Raw genomic sequence first — 20,823 nt, 5'->3', positions numbered from 1 at the left:
CATTGTAGAAGAGATACACTTTCCTATTTTAAAGAAAGGGAAATAGACCGAATAATGCACCTACCTCCACAGGTTCAACGTCACTTGCTGTTGATGGGGACCGAGAGCGAGAATATATCTGTGATTTCACCTCATCACCAGATGGAGAATTGGAAATGTTGAAATTCTCAATGGAATCAATCTATGAAAAGAAACTCTTTTAGATAACATGTATACAGATGACTTAGATGTCAAAGAAATTCCTGAACTTAAAAGCAGTGAGATCCATGCAAGAATGATTTTAACTATCAAACAATTTACCTCCCTTTCATCCTAGCAATCGTTAAGGTATCTTTGTCTCTTTGAGAGCGAGGCAGACAGTCTGGTTCTGCCAGTGCTGCCGAGCAATCCTGCGTTACTTTTCACTCACTGTCTCTCGCAAAAGGGCGAATTGAGATTGGGAAGCCACTGCGTGGAAAGATCACAGGTACAAACCCAATCTCTCGCGTCTTGCAGGGTGTCGGCGCATCCAAACTGCAGGCCGAGTCTCACTAACACACAGCAGTCAAAGTGCAAGCAATTTAAAAGGGCTGTATGAGCTTGACTTATGTTGATGCTTCGATGTGGAGTTAAGAATTGGATAGAATTCATTTAGAAACCCAATGGTAATCCTAATATCAAATTGCACAGATCAATAAACTTTACTGATGCATTAAAGGAATCTGAAATAGGCTTCATGCTGTCACCACTTTTTCAATTAGATTTTTTATTTTTTCTTGCATATGATGTGGGCATCATTGACAAGGCCAATATTTGTTGCCCATCCCGAATTGCACTTGAAAAGACTGTTGCTCGGCTGTTTCAGAGGAGAGTTAAGAGCCAACCACATCACTGTGGGTCTGGCATCACATTTAGGTTAGACCAGGTAAAGAAGGTGCATTTCATTGACTAAAGGACACTGATGAGTCAGATGATAGTTTCATGGTCTCCATTACAGAGACTAGCTTCATATTATTTAGGGATGGGCAATAAATGCTGGCCTAGCCAGCAATGTCCTCATTGTGTAAATTAATTTTTAAAAATCCAAGTCTATTCACTGAATTTAAATTCCACCCTAGAGATTAGCCTGAGTCTCTGAAGTACTGCTCCAGTGACATTGTCACTACACCGCTGGCTCCCACTTCCTCTCAAAGTGAGTAACTCTGACTGTTGGGTAACCTGAAGTTGCAGTATTCCTTTGCCTTGCAACGTCGTGCACTGCAGTATTATACTGTTAACTAGTCAGAGCTTACACAGTGCATTCCTCTTAACTCAGTTACCTAATTTGAATTATCGATTAATTTGAACTTTTTAAAGCTCATTCTTGATATGTGGGTATCACTAATAAGGCAACTAATTCATAATCCATCCTTCCTGCTCTGGAGACAGTATACCTTCTGTTTTGTTATGCTGTTGACGTAGCATAAGCTGCTTCTTTGATGAACACTCTGACAAAGGAAGGTTCAGACTTGGAGATAGCTTGAACACATTTATTAAACTGTTAACGATTCTCCTACTTGGATTCGACTCTCCTGTTAATCCTGCTGTAGCTACTCAGACTACCTAACCAGTCTGCTACAATTCACGTGGTGGGTGTGATGTGTTTCAAATCAACCCTGTGTACTCACTAAGTGTCTCCACTGGAAAGAGGAAGATCATGTGTGCTGTGTCCTTTATATATGGGTTGGTGTAATGCCCTCCTGTGGTAGTGTCACCTCTGTTTGTGTCGTGAATGCCCATTGGTCGTGTCCTATCTTACTGGCCTATTGGTTGAATGTCATGTCTCTGGTGCTCCCTCTGGTGTTTATCTAGTCTAAGTATATTTATATTAACCCCTTGTGTATTTACAGTGATGCACATCACCACACCTTCCACATGAAGTGTGTGGTGAGGGTGCTCCCACAGTGCTATGAGATAGGGAGTTCCATGAATCTGACCCAGCAACAAAGAAGTGGTCTGTGTTCGAATTAGGATAATGTGAGACTTCAAATGAAGAATTTGTGTTGTTCTGCTTTACCTATATTAATTTGAACATGAAACATTGCATCCTTTTCAAGTAAAAAATGACTGAATTAACAGGAATAGACTGTAAACCATATAGTGATTGCTGAAGTGATGGAGCAAGCCATTGTGGAATAAATTGCCTCTGCTGGAATCTAACAGAACCAGTAACTTAAAGGGGCATCATTAAGTGCCATTTACATTTCCTTTAGTAAAATCTTCAGACAGGAGTAGTTTTTCTTTCTCCTTTGAAAGTATTGAATGTTGATGGGATATGGCTCCTCAGACACCAATGGTATCACTCCCAAGAGGTTATTCTTTATGTGTAATCTTAGACCACACGAGTCAGAGGTTCGACTGCCTTGGAATGGCAGCTTCCAGTCCTTAACCTGACATCATATTCTTTGATCCACATCTGAATGTCTATCTGTATCTTAATTGCTACCTACTTTTTAAAAACAAAGGTAATAATTATGGCAGTAATTTATGTTACCAATTAAAGTATTCAGTAACCACAGATTTTAAAGTAGAAAGAGGTGAGTAGATGCCGAAAGGAATACTGCAGCTTGTGCCTTCAGGATTAATGCTATTATTGTGTAGGTCACCTTGTCCACCCCTACCCCAGCTCCCATTCAAGTACCATATGCACACATTCAACTTCAGCTTTACCAAACCAAACTCCTGCTGTTTAAATAGCAAATCACAGGCCGCTGCAAAATTCTTAACAGCACAACCGCAATTTATGAAACAGAAGCCATAGTTGACAACGAGAGTGAAACAGCAAGAGAGAAATGCTTCAAATTGTAGAAAACAAATTGTGAAACACCTGGCTGTCCCCTAAAACAGGCAAAACCATCAAATAGTAAGGCTCATGGCAAATTGAATGACATATGTTTTATAATGCTGAATGCTTTATAATGACAGAACCTTTATCGTAATAAATGAAAAATGCAACATTCTTTTGCTAAAAAACTGCTTCATTGAAGTCTATTTCTGATCAAGATTCAAATCCGTCTGAGTCTTGGGTCAGCAGGAGTTCAATTGCTGTTCGGTGAAGAACGCAATTGGCGGCGGCATGTAAATCTCAGCAACAGATTAAGTAATTGAGGGGTGATTGTTGTTGCTCCAATAGTGGTGCCGAGTTGCTGCAACTCCCGGCTCCTGCGTCGCTGTGGCTCCCGGCTCCTGCGTCACTGTGGCTCCCGGCTCCTGCGCCTCTGCGGCTCCCTGCTCCTGGCACGCGGTGGCTCCCGGCTCCTGCGTCGCTGCGGCACCCGGCTCCTGCGTCGCTGCGGCTCCCGGCTCCTGCGTCGCTGCGGCATCCAGCTCCTGCGTCGCTGCGGCTCCCGGCTCCTGCGGCATCCAGCTCCTGCGTCGCTGCGGCTCCTGCGTCGCTGTGGCATCCGGCTCCTGCGCCGCTGTGGCTCTCGGCTCCTGCGTCGCTGCGGCACCCGGCTCCTGCGTCATCTGGCTCCTGCGCCGCTGTGGCTCCCGGCTCCTGCGTCGCTGCGGCATCCGGCTCCTGCGTCATCCGGCTCCTGCGTCGCTGCGGCACCCGGCTCCTGCGTCGTTGCGGCTCCTGCGTCATCCGGCTCCTGCGTCGCTGCGGCATCCGGCTCCTGCGCCGCTGCGGCTCCCGGCTCCTGCGTCGCTGCGGCATCCGGCTCCTGCATCATCCGGCTCCTGCGTCGCTGCGGCACCCGGCTCCTGCGTCGCTGCGGCTCCCGGCTCCTGCGTCGCTGCGGCTCGCGGCTCCCGGCTCCCGCGGCGCCGCGTCGCCGCGGCTCCCGGCTCCCGCGGCGCCGCGGCTCCCGGCTCCCGCGGCGCCGCGGCTCCCGCGTCGCCGCGGCTCCCGGCTCCCGCGTCGCCGCGGCTCCCGGCTCCCGCGTCGCCGCGGCTCCCGGCTCCCGCGTCGCCGCGGCTCCCGGCTCCCGCGTCGCCGCGGCTCCCGGCTCCCGCGTCGCCGCGGCTCCCGGCTCCCGCGTCGCCGCGGCTCCCGGCTCCCGCGTCGCCGCGGCTCCCGGCTCCCGCGTCGCCGCGGCTCCCGGCTCCTGCGTCGCTGCGGCTCCCGGCTCCTGCGTCGCTGCGGCTCCCGGCTCCTGCGTCTCCCGGCTCCTGCGTCGCTGCGGCTCCCGGCTCCTGCGTCGCTGCGGCTCCCGGCTCCTGCGTCGCTGCGGCTCCCGGCTCCTGCGTCGCCGCGGCTCCCGGCTCCTGCGTCTCCCGGCTCCCGCGTCGCCGCGGCTCCCGGCTCCCGCGTCGCCGCGGCTCCCGGCTCCCGCGTCGCCGCGGCTCCCGGCTCCCGCGTCGCCGCGGCTCCCGGCTCCCGCGTCGCCGCGGCTCCCGGCTCCCGCGTCGCCGCGTCGCCCGGCTCCCGCGTCGCCGCGGCTCCCGCGTCGCCGCGGCTCCTGCGTCGCTGCGGCTCCCGGCTCCTGCGTCGCTGCGGCTCCCGGCTCCTGCGGCTCCCGGCTCCTGCGTCTCCCGGCTCCTGCGTCGCTGCGTCTCCCGGCTCCTGCGTCGCTGCGGCTCCCGGCTCCTGCGTCGCTGCGGCTCCCGGCTCCTGCGTCGCTGCGGCTCCCGGCTCCTGCGTCGCTGCGGCTCCCGGCTCCTGCGTCGCTGCGGCTCCCGGCTCCTGCGTCGCTGCGGCTCCCGGCTCCTGCGTCGCTGCGGCTCCCGGCTCCTGCGTCGCTGCGGCTCCCGGCTCCTGCGTCGCTGCGGCTCCCGGCTCCTGCGTCGCTGCGGCTCCCGGCTCCTGCGTCGCTGCGGCTCCCGGCTCCTGCGTCGCTGCGGCTCCCGGCTCCTGCGTCGCCGCGGCTCCCGGCTCCTGCGTCACCGCGGCTCCCGGCTCCTGCGTCACCGCGGCTCCCGGCTCCTGCGTCACCGTGGCTCCCGGCTCCTGCGTCGCTGCGGCTCCTGCGTCACTGCGGCTCCCGGCTCCTGCGTCGCTGCGGCTCCCGCGTCGCTGCGGCTCCCGGCTCCTGCGTCGCTGCGGCTCCCGGCTCCTGCGTCGCCGTGGCACCCGGCTCCTGCGTCGCCGCGGCTCCCGGCTCCTGCGTCGCCGCGGCTCCCGCGTCGCCGTGGCACCCGGCTCCCGCGTCGCCGCGGCTCCCGGCTCCCGCGTCGCCGCGGCTCCCGGCTCCTGCGTCGCCGCGGCTCCCGGCTCCTGCGTCGCTGCGGCTCCCGGCTCCTGCGTCGCTGCGGCTCCTGCGTCACTGTGGCTCCCGGCTCCTGCGTCGCTGCGGCTCCCGGCTCCTGCGTCGCCGCGGCTCCCGGCTCCTGCGTCGCCGCGGCTCCTGCGTCGCCGTGGCACCCGGCTCCTGCGTCGCCGCGGCTCCCGGCTCCTGCGTCGCCGCGGCTCCCGGCTCCTGCGTCGCCGCGGCTCCCGGCTCCTGCGTCGCTGCGGCTCCTGCGTCACTGTGGCTCCCGGCTCCTGCGTCGCTGTGGCTCCCGGCTCCTGCGTCGCTGCGGCTCCCGGCTCCTGCGTCGCCGTGGCACCCGGCTCCTGCGTCGCCGCGGCTCCCGGCTCCTGCGTCGCCGCGGCTCCCGGCTCCTGCGTCGCCGCGGCTCCCGGCTCCTGCGTCGCTGCGGCTCCCGGCTCCTGCGGCTCCCGGCTCCTGCGTCGCTGCGGCTCCCGGCTCCTGCGTCGCTGTGGCTCCCGGCTCCTGCGTCGCTGCGGCTCCCGGCTCCTGCGTCGCTGCGGCTCCTGATATCCTGTGTCACGGCTGCTCTGATATCCTCTCTCACGGCTGCTCTGATATCCTCTCTCACGGCTGCTCTGATATCCTCTCTCACGGCTGCTCTGATATCCTCTCTCACGGCTGCTCTGATATCCTCTCTCACGGCTGCTCTGATATCCTCTCTCACGGCTGCTCTGATATCCTCTCTCACGGCTGCTCTGATATCCTCTCTCACGGCTGCTCTGATATCCTCTCTCACGGCTGCTCTGATATCCTCTCTCACGGCTGCTCTGATATCCTCTCTCACGGCTGCTCTGATATCCTCTCTCACGGCTGCTCTGATATCCTCTCTCACGGCTGCTCTGATATCCTCTCTCACGGCTGCTCTGATATCCTCTCTCATGGCTGCTCTGATATCCTCTCTCACGGCTGCTCTGATATCCTCTCTCACGGCTGCTCTGATATCCTCTCTCATGGCTGCTCTGATATCCCGTGTCACGCATGCTCTGTTATCCTCTGTCATGGCACCTCTGATATTCTGCATCACGGCTGCTGTGATATCCTGTGTCACGGGTGATGTGTTGGGTACTCTGGATCTGTGGAGACTGCATTTACCTTAGCAGTAACATAGACAGGCTACTAACACTTGTAATAGTACAACACTATTTTATTAAGCTAAGAGCTGTTGAACATACTTGCACTGTGGGTCGACATTATTTTAGATTAACTGAAGACCTATGCCTAACCTGACCAGTCTAAACTGTTAGCACAGGGTGAAGGTTTGTGCTACTGACTGCGGGCTCTGTCTGTCTCAGAGGCTGCATCCCGAATGAACGGGAAAACTAGTGCCCTCTGGCTTTATAGTGAGTGTGCCCTAACTGGTGATTGGCTGCTGTGTTGTGTGTGTTGATTGGTCTTGCAGTGTGTCAGTCAGTGTGTGTCTCTGCACCATCATATACTGATGTGTATGTTATCACAACGGGTGCTCCGATATCCTGTGCCACGGCTGCTCCGATATCCTGTGTCACGGCTGCTCCGATATCCTGTGTCACGGCTGCTCTGATATCCTGTGTCACGGCTGCTCTGATATCCTCTGTCACGGCTGCTCCGATATCCCGTGTCACGGCTGCTCTGTTATCCCGTGTCACGGCTGCTCCGATATCCTGTGTCACGGCTGCTCCGATATCCTGTGCCACAGCTGCTCCGATATCCTGTGCCACGGCTGCTCCGATATCCTGTGTCATGGCTGCTCTGATATCCTGTGTCACGGCTGCTCCGATATCCTGTGTCACGGCTGCTCCGATATCCTGTGTCACGGCTGCTCCGATATCCTCTGTCACGGCTGCTCTGATATCCCGTGTCACGGCTGCTCTGGTATCCTCTGTCACGGCTGCTCTGGTATCCTCCGTCACGGCTGCTCTGATATCCTGTGTCACGGCTGCTCTGATATCCTGTGTCACGGCTGCTCCGATATCCTGTGTCACGGCTGCTCCGCTGTGTCACGGCTGCTCTGATATCCTGTGTCACGGCTGCTCTGATATCCCGTGTCACGGCTGCTCCGATATCCTGTGTCACGGCTGCTCCGATATCCTGTGTCACGGCTGCTCTGATATCCTGTGTCACGGCTGCTCTGATATCCTGTGTCACGGCTGCTCTGATATCCTGTGTCACGGCTGCTCTGATATCCTGTGTCACGGCTGCTCTGATATCCTGTGTCATGGCTGCTCTGATATCCCGTGTCACGGGTGCTCTGATATCCTCTCTCACAGGTGCTCCGATACCCCGTGTCATGGGTGCTCTGATATCCCATGTCACGGGTACTCCGATATCCCATGTCTCGGGTGCTCCGATATCCCGTGTCACGGGTGCTCTGATATCCCGTGTCACGGGTGCTCTGATATCCTGTGTCATGGCTGCTCCAATACCCAGTGTCATGGCTGCTCTGATATCATGTATCACGGTATTTCTGGTATCCTGAAGCGCAATATAACTGAAGCTCCTGAGAGAGACTTACTAGTTGAGGTCAGTCCATATTTTAAACAAACCACCGGAAGTCCATGGAGTTGACAATTCCCACAGAACTGCAAACTATCAGCTGTGACTTGTCAATCGATTATCAGAACTGACTGACAAAACCCTTCAGGATTCTCTAAGGGTCTTGTGACATTTAGGATTCATTTCCTGGGCATTTCTACAGGCAACCGGAGAGAAAAATCACCGGGGCAATAACATTTTCTTTCATCTATTTGTTAAAATAATAATGGAGCTTGGACTGGGTGGTTTGGGTGTGGTCATGTAATGAAACCTTCAGGATTGCACCCAGAGTCGGAAATGAATGAGATTGAGAATGTGTGCCGACGGAATTAAAAGCAGATGATGCTGGAAACATAAGGCATACCTGATATGCATTTTCTACTTTCATTTCACCATTCCAGATTTTGGTTTTATCTTAAAAGTTGACTGAACTCTCAACACAAGAGTGTGGGTGGGATCTCCAAATTAGTGATTTTAAAACTTTTCCCTAAGATAATCGAATCTAAAGGAATGTGTACAGGAAAAATATTTACTTATATTTATGAAAAGGATTTATATCAGAGATCAGGTTACAGAGAATTTTAGAGTGATCCAGAACATGACAGGATTTCGTATTAGGTTTGAGAGTAATGCAAGGAGACGTCATAGATTCTGCATAGAAACACAGAACAAATAGGGGCAGGAGGAGGCCATTTGGCCCTTTGGGTCTGCTCCGCCATTCATTATGATCATGGCTGATCATCCATTTCAATAGCCTAATCCTGCTTTCCCCCATATTCCTTGATCCCCTTCGCCCAAGTGCTATATCTAACTGCTTCTTGAAACCATACAATGTCCACAGGCTCAACATTTTTTGTGTGAAGAAATGTCCCCTCATCTCTGTCCTAAATGGTTTACGCTGTATCCTCAGACTGTGACCCCTGGTTCTGGACACACCCACCATCAGGAACATCCTTCCTGCATCTACCCTGTCCAGTCCTGTTAGAATTATATAGGTTTATATGAGATCCCCCTCATTCTTCTGAGCCCCAGCAAATTCAATCCTAACCAATTCAATCTCTCCTCATATGTCAGTCCTGCCATCCCAGGGATCGGTCTGGTAAACCTTTGCTGCACTCCCTCTATAGCTAGAACATCCTTCCTCAGATAAGGAGAGCAAAATGGCACACAATATTCCAGGTGTGACCTCACCAAGCCCTGTAAAATTGCAGCAAGACATCCCTGCTCCTGTACTCAAATCCTCTCGCAATGAAGGCCAACATACCATTTGCCTTCATTACCGTCTGCTGCACCTGCATGCTTACCTTCAATGACTGGTGTACGAGGACACCCAGGTCTCGTTGCACATTCCCCTCTTCTAATTTATGACCATTCAGGTATTAGTCTGCCTTCTTGCTTTTGCTACCCAAGTGGATAACCTTGCATTCATCCAAATTATATAGCATCTGCCATTGGTCTCCAGAAGGTGCAATCCTTGCTGCTTGAGAAAGGAGGCCATGATGTGGAGATGCCGGCATTGGACTGGGGTGGGCACAGTAAGAAATCTTACAACACCAGGTTAATTCACCTGAGGAAGCATTCACCTGAGAAAGGAGCTGTGCTCTGAAATTTAGTGATTCGAAACAAACCTGTTGAACTTTAACCTGGTGTTGGAAGACTTCTTACTGAGAAAGGAGGGAAAGAGAGAAGACAGGGAACTATTGGCAAGTAACCTGACATCAATATTAAGGAAGATGCTGGAATGCATTATTATAAATGCAGTAATACGGCACTTTGAAAATCACAATATGATAGGTTGAATCAAATTTATCAAGAGATTTTTGAGGTTGTAACTAATTAATTTTCAGATAATGTTTGATGCCACACAAGAAGTTATAAGATTAGAGTTCATGGCATGAGGCGTAATATGGAATGAGCATTAGTAAAAAGACAATAAATAAATAAATCAAGGGGTCATTTACAGGATATGTGAGGGAGTAATAAGTGGAATGATCCACAAGGATCAATGCTTGGGCTTCAGCTATTTACAATCTATATCAGTGGCTTAGATGATTTTGAAAATACAAAGTTCGGTTGGAAAGTAAGTAGTGAGGACAGAAGACGCCTGTAAAGGGATATAAAGCGGTTAAGGGATTGGGCAACAGGGAGGCAGATGGAGTATAATGTGGAGAAGTGTGAAATTCTCCATTCTGGCAAGGGAGTGACAGATAGAGTATAATGAGGAGAGGTGTGAAATTTTCCCTCTGGTTGAAAGAACAGAAAAGCTAATTTTAAAAAAAAGATTAGAAACTAGTAAATGTTGAGATCCCAAAGGATTTTGGTGTTCTTGCAAGAAATTCACAGTACTTCAGAAATTCAGGGCAGCATGGTAGCACAAGTGAATAGCACTGTTGCTTCACAGCGCCAGGGTCCCAGGTTCAATTCCCTGCTGGGTCACTGTCTGTGAGGAGTCTGCACGTTCTGCCCGTGTCTGCGTGGGTTTCCTCCGGGTGCTCCGGTTTCCTTCCACAATCCAAAGACGTGCGGGTTAGGTGGATTGGCCATAATAAATTGCCCTTAGTGACCAAAAAAGTTAGGAGGGGTTATTGGGTTATGGGGAGAAGGTAGAAGTGAGGGCTTAAGTGGGTCGGTGCAGACTCGATGGGCCGAATGACCTCCTTCTGCACTGTTCTATGTAAGTCAACATGCAATTACCGGGCAAATGATATGTTAGTCTTTTTTTCAGGGGTGTGGGGGGGTGTTTGTGTACAAGCATCAGCCAGCCTTGCTACAAATATACAAGGCTTTGCGGAGAGCATACCTAAAGTACGCTGTACAGTTTTGGTCTCCATATCCAAGGAAAGATATACTTGCTGAAGAGGGGGATGTACCAAAGTTTCTCTGGATTGATTCCTGGGGTGAGAAAGCTGTGGGCAGCACGGTAGCACAGATGTTTCACAGCTCCAGGGTACCAGGTTCGATTCCCAGGGTCACTGTGCACTTACTCCCCGTGTCTACTTGGGTTTCCTCCAACAGCCCAAAGATGTGCAGGTTAGGTGGATTGGCCATGCTAAATTGCACTTAGTGTCCAAAAGGTTAGATGGGGTTACTGGGTTATGGGGATAGGGTGGAGGTGTGGGCATAGGTAGGGTGCTCTTTCCAAGGGCCAGTGCAGACTTGATGGGCCGATTGGCCTCCTTCTGCACTGTAAATTCTATGATTCTATGAGGAGAGGTTGAGTAGAATGAGAGATGCTCGAATTGAAGCATATACAACTTTTAAGAGGGCTTGACTGGGTAGATGATGTTGCGCATTCACATTTGTTCTGAGTTGGAACAAGGTCACATTAAGAGTCTGATCACATGACGTATTGATGAAGTAAGCCATTGGCTGTTTGCAAGGGCAAATGGGCAGTCTATCCTAACAACCTGTAAAGACCTTTCCAATAAAGCTCTTGCCTGTTTGTACCTTTGTGATCTGAAACCCTATCCTTTAAAAAAAAACACAAAGAAAACTGTCAAAACTATGCTGCAGCCCCCTTAGAGAAGTAAAACAAAATAGAAAAATTGTCGATCCACACGCAGACATTCAAAAAGGATTAAAAATCTATAAACTTTGTAACAACAAAACTGGCGATGGCGGGTTGCCAAATATCGGTAGCAGCCATTGATGGAACTGAAATTTAAATCTAGATTTTGGAGGAAACAACACAGAACAGAAGCTTGCCACGTATTTTGCCCAAAAAGATCTGGAACAGTATGAGGAGCACAGTGAGTATGAATTACCCTGCAACAATTGTTTAGAACTGGGAGTGTTCTAATACTCAGAAGGAAACAGGCTGACCTCAGGAGTACCTAGTTTGAAAAAAAATCAAGGCAGTGCGAAAAATATTGAGACACATCATGCTTACTCAAGCCTTTTGATAATGAAAATGGTGGGAATTATTGGCAGTCAGATCGTATGATGAGAACATCAAGCGGTGGTGCTTTTTATACTGAAAGATTTGTTCATTTTTTCCAAGTGAATAAAATTGCGGCAGATATTGTAGTCCCAACTTTCCGAAATACAATGTAGGGGGGAAACATTCAACCTCCTGCGAAGTCTGGTTCAGCCAGAAAAACCAGGCCTGAAAACCTTTGATGAGAATGTGGAGATATTGCAGGGGCCACTTCTCATCGCCGAGGGGTTCAGGTTCCATAAATGTAACCAACAAGAAGGTGAATCAATCACACAGTCTGCAACTTATTTGCAAAAAACTGATTACTGTAAATTGGGAGATCATAGAATCATAAAATCCCTACAGTGCAGAAGGAGATCATTCGGCCCATCAGTCTGCACCGACCCTTGAAATAATCTTTATTATTTTCACAAGTAGGCTTACATTAACACTGCAATGAAGTTACTGTGAAAAGCCCCTTGTCGCCACATTCCGACACCTGTTCGGGTCACAGAGGGAGAATTCAGAATGTCTAAATTACCTTACAGCATGTCTTTCAGGACTTGTGGAAGGAAACCGGAGCACCCGGAGGAAACCCACGCAGACACGGGGAGAACGTGCAGACTCCGCACAGACAGTGACCCAAGCCGGGAATCGAACCTGGGACCCTGGCGTTGTGAAGCAACAGTGCTAACCACTGTGCTACTGCGCCCTTTGAATCAGGACTCCACCCATGCCCACTGCGCCCTACCTCTGCAACCCATAACCTAACCTGTACAACCCTGGACACTACGGAGCAATTGATCAAGGCCAATCCATCTATCCTGTACATCTTTGAACTGTGGGAGGAAACTGGAGAGCCGGAGGAAAACACGCAGACATGGGGAGAACGTACAAACTCCACACAATGACACAAGGCCAGAATTAAACCTGGGTCCCTAGCACTGTGAGGCAGCAGTGCTAACCACTGTGCCGCTGTATATTGAATGACACTATCAGAGACAGACTAGCGTCGGTCAAGTGAAGCTATTCAAAAAAGGCTGTTAAACAGAAAGCAACTTAAACCTAAAGGAAGCTTTAGAAGTCGTGTTCTCTATGGAATTGACACCTAAGGAAGCCCCACAAGTCAATTTGAGCACTAGAATCCATAAAATGTCAGCTGAGACCTGAACACAAACACGGTTCAAAATTGTCATCAATGTGCAAAAACGATATACAGACTGCAGGTGCAAAATGCAGGACTTGTAGCAAACGGGGCACATCGAACATGCGTGTTGGGGAAAGAAACAAGTTCCAAACAAGAACTATAAAAAGAAAGAACCAATGGAAAACGGAACAGAGGGAAAAGGATCAACGTAATACAAAAAGGGCGGGGTAAAGGACACGAGTCACAGTCAGGTGAGGAACTGTCGTTGAATGTACTGGGCTTTGCGGGTGCAGCAAACCATTCTAAATCACTCTTTTACTGGACTGACAACTGATGAAAACGGAGATGGACAGAGGAGCAGCAGTTTTATTGGCACCAGAAACTGTTTATCAAGAGGAACTACAACATATTGCCTTTAAACCATCAAAGATAATGCTAAAAACCTGGACTGCAAAGTGGTTTTGTTGAGGGGCTGAATCGATGTAAATGTGCAGCTAACCAGATGGACCACAGACTTGTCCCTGAACGTCATTAAAGTTAACTCTGCAAACCTAATGGGGAGAACCTGGCTAGAGAGAGTCAAACAAAAGCTGGTCGAGGTGAATCTCATGTTGGAGTCTGAAGCAAGTCTGCTGAAGATTTTAAAGAACATGCGATTGTCTTTAACGGAGAGCTGGGATGTGTGAAAGACATTTCAATCAAGCTAAAGATTTAAGGATGAAAGCCAAGCAAGATGCTGAAGGCTATGTCAGTGCCGTATGATCAGACAGAATTAGAGAGGCTAGTCAAGGCGGGTCCTTGAACTCGTTGATGTAAGTGATTGGGCCACCCCTATAGTACCTGTGATGAAGGAAGGTTCTTCAGTATGCATATGTGGCGATTTTAAAGACCACTATCAATCTTGTCCTGTGTGGAGAGCAGTACCTTTTGCCTTTAATTGATGATATATTTGCTCGAATGGCTGGAGGCCAGTATTTTGTTCATGTCCAGATAAATATGGATCCAGATTCACAACAATAGTTGACAATCGTAACACAAAGGGCTATTCAGGTATAAAGATTTCCATTTAGTATCATGCCCACACCTATGTTGTTCCAACGTGCCATGGATCAAATTCTAAGTGGACTAGAAGTAGTCCCAGTGCGACTTAGACAACTTTTTTTATTCGTCATGGGATGTGGGCATTGGCCATCCCTAATTGCCATCGAAGGGACAATTAAGAATCAACCACATTGCTGTGGGTCTGGAGTCACATGTAGACCAGGTAAGGATGGCAGATTTCCTTCCCTAAAGGACATTAGTGAGCCAGATGGGTTTTCATAACAATGGTTTCATGGAATTACACAATTCCACTTTTTTTTAAAAATTGAATTCAAATTTCATCATCTGCCATGGTGTGTTTGGAACCCGGGTCCCTAGAGTGAGATTTACCCTGGGTCTCTGGATTACTAGCCCAGTGACAATACCACTACACCACTGCCTCCCCTTAGCTTAGTTAGATATCTTTGTTACTTGGAAGAATGAAGACCATCTTCAATTTAGATGCTACACTCCAGAGACTAGAAAATTATGGTCTACGAATATGGAAGAATGCCAATTCTTCAAATCTTCTATTGGATGCCTGGGGCACGTCATAGGAGCCAAGCTCATTCAAAACTCCAAAACCTAGTTACTTGGCTCCCTCCCTCGGCAACTGGATCCTCGACTTCCTGACCAACAGACAATAATCAGTAAGGATAAAGAACAACACCGCCTACATCATAATCCTCAATGCCAGGGCTCTGCAATGCTGCGTACTTAATCCCCTACTATACTCCCTATACACGCACGACTGCATGGCAAAATTTGGCTCCAACTCCATTGACAAGTTTGCTGATGATACAATCCTAGTGAGTTAGATCTCAAATAACGATGAGTCAGAGTACAGGAGGGAGATAGAGAACCTAGAGGCGTGGTCTAACGACAACAATCTCTCCCTCAATGTTAGCGAAACTAAGGAGCTGGTCATTGACTTCAGGAAGGGAAGTGTCGTACACACCCCTGTCAGCATCAATGGTGCTGAGGTGGAGATGGTTGACAGCTTCAAATTCCTGGGTGTACACATCGCCAACAATCTGTCCTGGTCCACCCATGTTGACGCTATGACCAAGAAAGCACAACAGCGCCTATACCTCCTCAGGAAACAAAGGAAATTCAGCATGTCCACATTAACTCTCACCAACTTTTACACCATAGAAAGCATCCTATCTGGCTGCATCACAGCCTGGTATGACAAGTGCTCGACCCAAGACCGCAGAAACTACAGAGAGTCGTGAACACAGCCCAGTCCATCACACAAACTCACCTCCCATCCACTGACTCTGTCCACACCTCCCGTGGCCTTGGGGAAGTGGGCAGTATAATCAAAGCCCCTCTCACCCAGGTTATTCTCTCTTCCAACTTCATCCATTGGGGAGGAGAACACGCACTAACAGGTTCAAAAACAGCTTCTTCCCTTTTACTAGACCCCTGAATGACTGTCTTATGGATTGAACTGTCTCTCCACACATCTTCTCTACTGAGTATGACACTGTATGCTTCACCTGATGTCTATGTATTTGCATTGTGTATTGATGTATGTCCTATGTTTTTTCATGTACGGAACGATCTGCCTGGACTGGACGCAGAACAATACTTTTCACTGTACCTCAGTACACGTGACAATAAATCTAAATGCAAACGGGCTTGCACAAATCGCCCTCAAAAGTCAAAGCCTTAACTGAGGCACCTAATAACCTAATCCCGCCTTTTCCCCATATCCTTTAATCCCCTTCGCCCTAAGTGCTATATCTAACTGCTCGTTGAAAACATACAATGTTTTGGCCTCAACTACTTCCTCTGGTACCAAATTCCACAGGCCACTACTCTTTGAGTGAAGAAATTTCTCCTCAGAAGCAACTGTGACTGCTGAATTGGTGAGGATAATGTGTTATGGGGCAGGGTTTAGAGAACCCCAAAGTGTATCATGGAGTTCACCTGACCCACAACTTTTAATATATTGTGGTATGGGGAGCACACGGTCCACTCTACAGATGTGGTACAGCAGAAATGGAAAAGTGTTTTTTAAAGCAAAACAATGTTTATTCGATGAACTCAAGTTAACCTTTTTTAAAACATACAGTGAACATCTCAGCAACCATCAATTCAAATACAACCCCAAAAAAATACAACACTAAGCAATGCTTAAGCTGTCCTTTTAACATCCATAAGGCTTAAAAAACCTTGAAGAGAAGCACATCAGGTTAAAGTCACTACTGAGAGCAATTGTTAGTTTTAAATCACCAAAGGATCGATTTACAGTTTTTAAGATACAGGGAAACACACTAATACCCCTTCTGGCTGTTACTGCAGCTATCCAGCTCTGAAAACGAAACTAAAACACACCCTGCAGCAAACCACCTAAAACGAAAGTTAAAAAAACTGACAAACAGCCCAGCTCCACCCACACTCTGACATCACTGACACACCCATTTCTTAAAGGTGCATTTCTTAAAGGTACTCTCACATGACAGAAGTCAAATAGATATTTCCCTCTTGTTGGCTCCCTGCCCTCCTGCTGAAGACCCAGTCTAGCAGCTATGCCCTTCAGGATTCAGCCAACTTGCTCAGAAGTGGTGTGGTCCTGGTGATGGACATTGAGATCCTCCTCCCAGAGTACACTCTAAGCCCTTATAATACTTAATGTCTCTGCCAAGTTGGTGTTCAACATGGAGATGCACTGATTCATCAGCTGAGGGGGGCTGTTAGGTGGTAATCAGCAAGTTTTGTTGCCCATGTTTGACCAGAAGCCATGCAACGTCATGGAGTCCAGAGTCAATAGTGAGGGCAGGGCAATCCGCTGCCAACTGTGCTGCCACTGCCACCTCTCCATCCTGTGGATTGGACAGGACATACCCATGGATAGTAATGGTGGTGTCAGGAACATGGTCATAGTCATGGAATCATACCTTACAGATAATGCCAGGCTTTTGCTTGACTAGTTTAGTAAGACAGTTGTCCCAATTTTGGCACAAGCCTCCAGATGTTAGTAAGGAATACTTTCCAGAATCAACAGGGGTAGGTGTGCCATTTTAATTTCCCCTGTCTAGGTCAATGCCGAATGGCCCATACGGTTTAATCCCTTTTAAACTTTGTTGATGGTTTGATATAACTGAGTTGTTTGCTGGGCCATACCAGTTAAGGATAGCAAATATCCTTCTCTGAAGTATAGCAACACTGCATTTGATAGTGAGTTTCAAAACACAGTCAAGGCATGAAACTTTCTCCTAAATTCCAATTGCACTGATTATTGACGACCTTCTATTTATGACCCCTCATTTTGGACCTCCCCCATTTCCCACGCCACACATACCCTAACAAACTCCTTCATAATTTTAAAGATTTCTTTGCTTTCCAAGAGTTTTTTCAATACTGAAAACCTTTTAGTTCTGGTATCATTCTTGGAAATCTTTTTGAGCACTTTCTGCAGTGTCTCTTTATCCTTTGCAAAGGCTATCTGTGTTGAAAATGGCTCAGCACATATTCCAAAAGCAAATCAGGTTTAGTCCCACAGACGTCAGGTCCAGGTTAGGCTCGATCTCCATCGGGAAACATATGCCATTGCAAAAGACAAAGGCTCATATACCAGAAAACAGGTTCAGTTATTTTAAGCTTGTATTTGATGGAACGGATTGTGGCTCTCTATTCGAGATAGTCATAGGTGCGTTTGTGTTTCACTCTGGTTTTTGTAAGTGCCTGAGCGTTACTTATTTGGTGGTAATGTTATATGTTGCCTGACGACAAATATGTTTGCAACTCATCTTAACGTTCACTGCTTTTAAATGGTTTCATTTTTAAATGAATCCTTTCAGATGATGCACGATGTTCTCTGTATTTCCAGCAATTTCTGTTTTTACTTTAAAACATATGTATGAAATGAAAATTTGCCCACATTACTAGCCGGTTGAGTGAGGTATGAGCACATACTACACTCACAATCCAATCACAGGCACTGTGAGAGTCTGATGGAACACACCTTTGAAACAAAACTAGTTTGAATCACACTTACTTGTAATGGAACAAAAAAGTGCATTGAGATTCATTGTTAAATATTTTTTCTGAATAATCTGATTTTGCAAAAATTAAAGGTCAACTTTTCACTCAAGGTTAACACAATTGAAAAGGTTTAACAATGTGACCACTATGGCTTCCTGACTGGTGTAGCACAGCAGAAGCAATTAAGAATAAACGGATGCAACATGCACACTGCAGAGAGGGAGAAAACAAGTGAATTCAGGCAGAAAAAGGACAGTGGACATGTAGTTGCAGCATTGACAAAAAGAAGCATTTGGGCTTGTAGCAATGCACATACAAACACATGTATATATGTATGTATATAAATACACACGCAGTAAAACAAAGACAGAATCTTACACGTCTGCCTTTGCTAGCTGGAACACAGGCACGAGAACGCTTCAACAGAGAAAGGAAAGGAAACACAAGTTAACAACTAATAAATTAATGACGACTATTTTGATGCTGCCTTCTCTTCCTTCTCCCCTTTCCAAACTTGTAAGGTATTTGAGGCACAATGGAAGAAAAACCTTTCCAAAATGAAACATCCAAGGAAGCCGCACTTACCGTCCAAGTCAAACAATTCCATACAATAGGTCATCTCTGTTACTATTCATTAATGAACACATTTTAAAATCATTCCCAGGATGTGGGCATCCTACAACAGGGATAGCATTTACTGCCCATACCCAGTATTGAGCAGTGGAGTGGTAACTGCAAGTTGGCTTCACTATTTCATATGGCAATTAAGAGTCAACTACATTAATGTGTAGAATACCCCTGGTAAGGGAGGGATGTTTCCTTCTCCTTTGGACGTTAGTAAACAACATGATAGTTGAATTTTTACAAATCAACAGCTTCGCTTTTCCCAATACAAGGTTTCTCTTTGTTTATTTTTTAAACAACAAAACTCACTTATCAAGCTGCCATGATGTGATTTGGCGGGGGTCATAAAACAGGCATCATTCTGTAACCATGGCACATGGAGTTAACTGAGGTGTGAAGCAAAAGTTAAATGCCCTCTCCCTTCTAACTCCATCTGTATAAAATGCACTGGTAATAATAATATAATAATAATCGCTTATTGTCACAAGTCTTCAATGAAGTTACTGTGAAAAGCCCCTAGTCACCACATTCCGGCGCCTGTTTGGGGAGGCTGGTACGGGAATTGAACACGCGCTTCTGTCTTGTTCTGCATTACAAGTCAGCTGTTTAGCCCACTGTGCTAAACCAGCCCCTAATTTTAATTTTAAACCCCTGGTATGGGTATTAGCACGGCACAGTTTCCACTTTTACATTGAGGCTACTTTTTTTAAATTACAAAACAGAAGTGCAAAAAAAAATTAAACACGACTCGATCAGTCTTAAAAGGTGTTCTTCCGGGCATCACGGAGGCGCAGTGGTTAGCATTGCTGCCTCACGGCGCCGAGGTCTCAGCTTCGATGCCGGCTCTGGGTCACTCTACGTGTGGGGTTTGCACATTCTCCCTGTGTTTACGTGGGTTTCACCGCCACAACCCAAGTTGTGCAGTGTAGGTGGATTGGCCCTTAATTGGGTATTCTAAATTTATTTATAAAAAAGGTGTTCTTCGATCTGAATGAATGGAAGTACACAGTGGCTGGAAAATATCCTGGCTTATCTGACAGCAGGACAGAAGAATACTCTATAGAAGCAGTACAACCCCTCATTTTTTCTCCCTCAAAGTTAGTGACATTCTAGTTTGACAGCTGAACGGTCATTACAAATCCCATTATAATGGGGAATCTGGCCAGATATTCAAATTATTAATAATAATCGCAGGCCAACAATAAATATTCAATAATAATTGTCTAATCATCTCTGACCACTCAAACTTCCAATAATAATCACTGACCACCCAAACATCCAATAATAATCACTGACCACCCAAACATCCCCACTAATAATCACTGACCACCCAAACATAGAACAGTACAGCACAGAACAGGCCCCTCGGCCCTCGATGCTGTGCCGAGCAATGACCACCCCACCTAAACCCACGTAACCCGTAACCCAACAATCCCCCCATTAACCTTACACTATGGGCAATTTAGCATGGCCAATCCACCTAACCCGCACATCTTTGGACATCCAAACTTTGGAAACCCAAACATCCAATAATAATCACTGACCATCCAAACATCCAATAATAATCACTGACCACCCAAACACCCAATAATAATCACTGACCACCCAAACACCCAATAATAATCACTGACCACCCAAACACCCAATAATAATCACTGACCATCCAAACATCCAATAATAATCACTGACCACCCAAACACCCAATAATAATCACTGACCATCCAAACATCCAATAATAATCACTGACCACCCAAACACCCAATAATAATTACTGACCACCCAAACACCCAATAATAATTACTGACCACCCAAACATCCAATAATAATCACTGACCATTCAAACATCCAATAATAATCACTGACCATCCAAACACCCAATAATAATTACTGACCACCCAAACATCCAATAATAATCACTGACCACCCAAACATCCACAATAATAATCACTGACCACCCAAACATCCAATAATAATCACTGACCACCCAAACATCCAATAATAATCACTGACCATCCAAACATCCAATAATAATCACTGACCACCCAAACATCCAATAATAATCACTGACCACCCAAACATCCAATAATAATCACTGACCATCCAAACATCCAATAATAATCACTGACCACCCAAACACCCAATAATAATCACTGACCATCCAAACACCAATAATAATCACTGGCCACCCAAACACCCAATAATAATCACTGACCATCCAAACACCCAATAATAATCACTGACCATCCAAATATCCAATAATAATCACTGACCACCCAAACACCCAATAATAATCACTGACCATCCAAACATCCAATAATAATCACTGACCACCCAAA

The 20,823-nt window shown here is 47.7% G+C and overlaps 1 protein-coding gene across 1 annotated transcript in view; it reads right to left on the bottom strand.

The window, feature by feature from the left end:
- The window catches only part of LOC119967000 (serine/threonine-protein kinase MRCK alpha-like), a 386,584-nt gene that overhangs the window by 78,769 nt on the left and 286,992 nt on the right, over positions 1-20,823 (bottom strand). Inside the window, exons 21-22 of the mRNA XM_038798987.1 lie at positions 18,242-18,280; positions 65-181 (exon numbers count right to left, since the gene is read on the bottom strand). Of these exons, the coding sequence (XP_038654915.1) occupies positions 65-181; positions 18,242-18,280 (156 nt within the window). The remainder of the gene's footprint in view (positions 1-64; positions 182-18,241; positions 18,281-20,823) is intronic.

Source organism: Scyliorhinus canicula, chromosome 6 (genome assembly GCF_902713615.1).
Source record: "Scyliorhinus canicula chromosome 6, sScyCan1.1, whole genome shotgun sequence".
Classification (NCBI taxonomy): domain Eukaryota; kingdom Metazoa; phylum Chordata; class Chondrichthyes; order Carcharhiniformes; family Scyliorhinidae; genus Scyliorhinus; species Scyliorhinus canicula.
The sequence above is the reverse complement of the archived record's forward strand: the minus strand, read 5'-3'. Positions and strand labels throughout refer to the sequence as shown.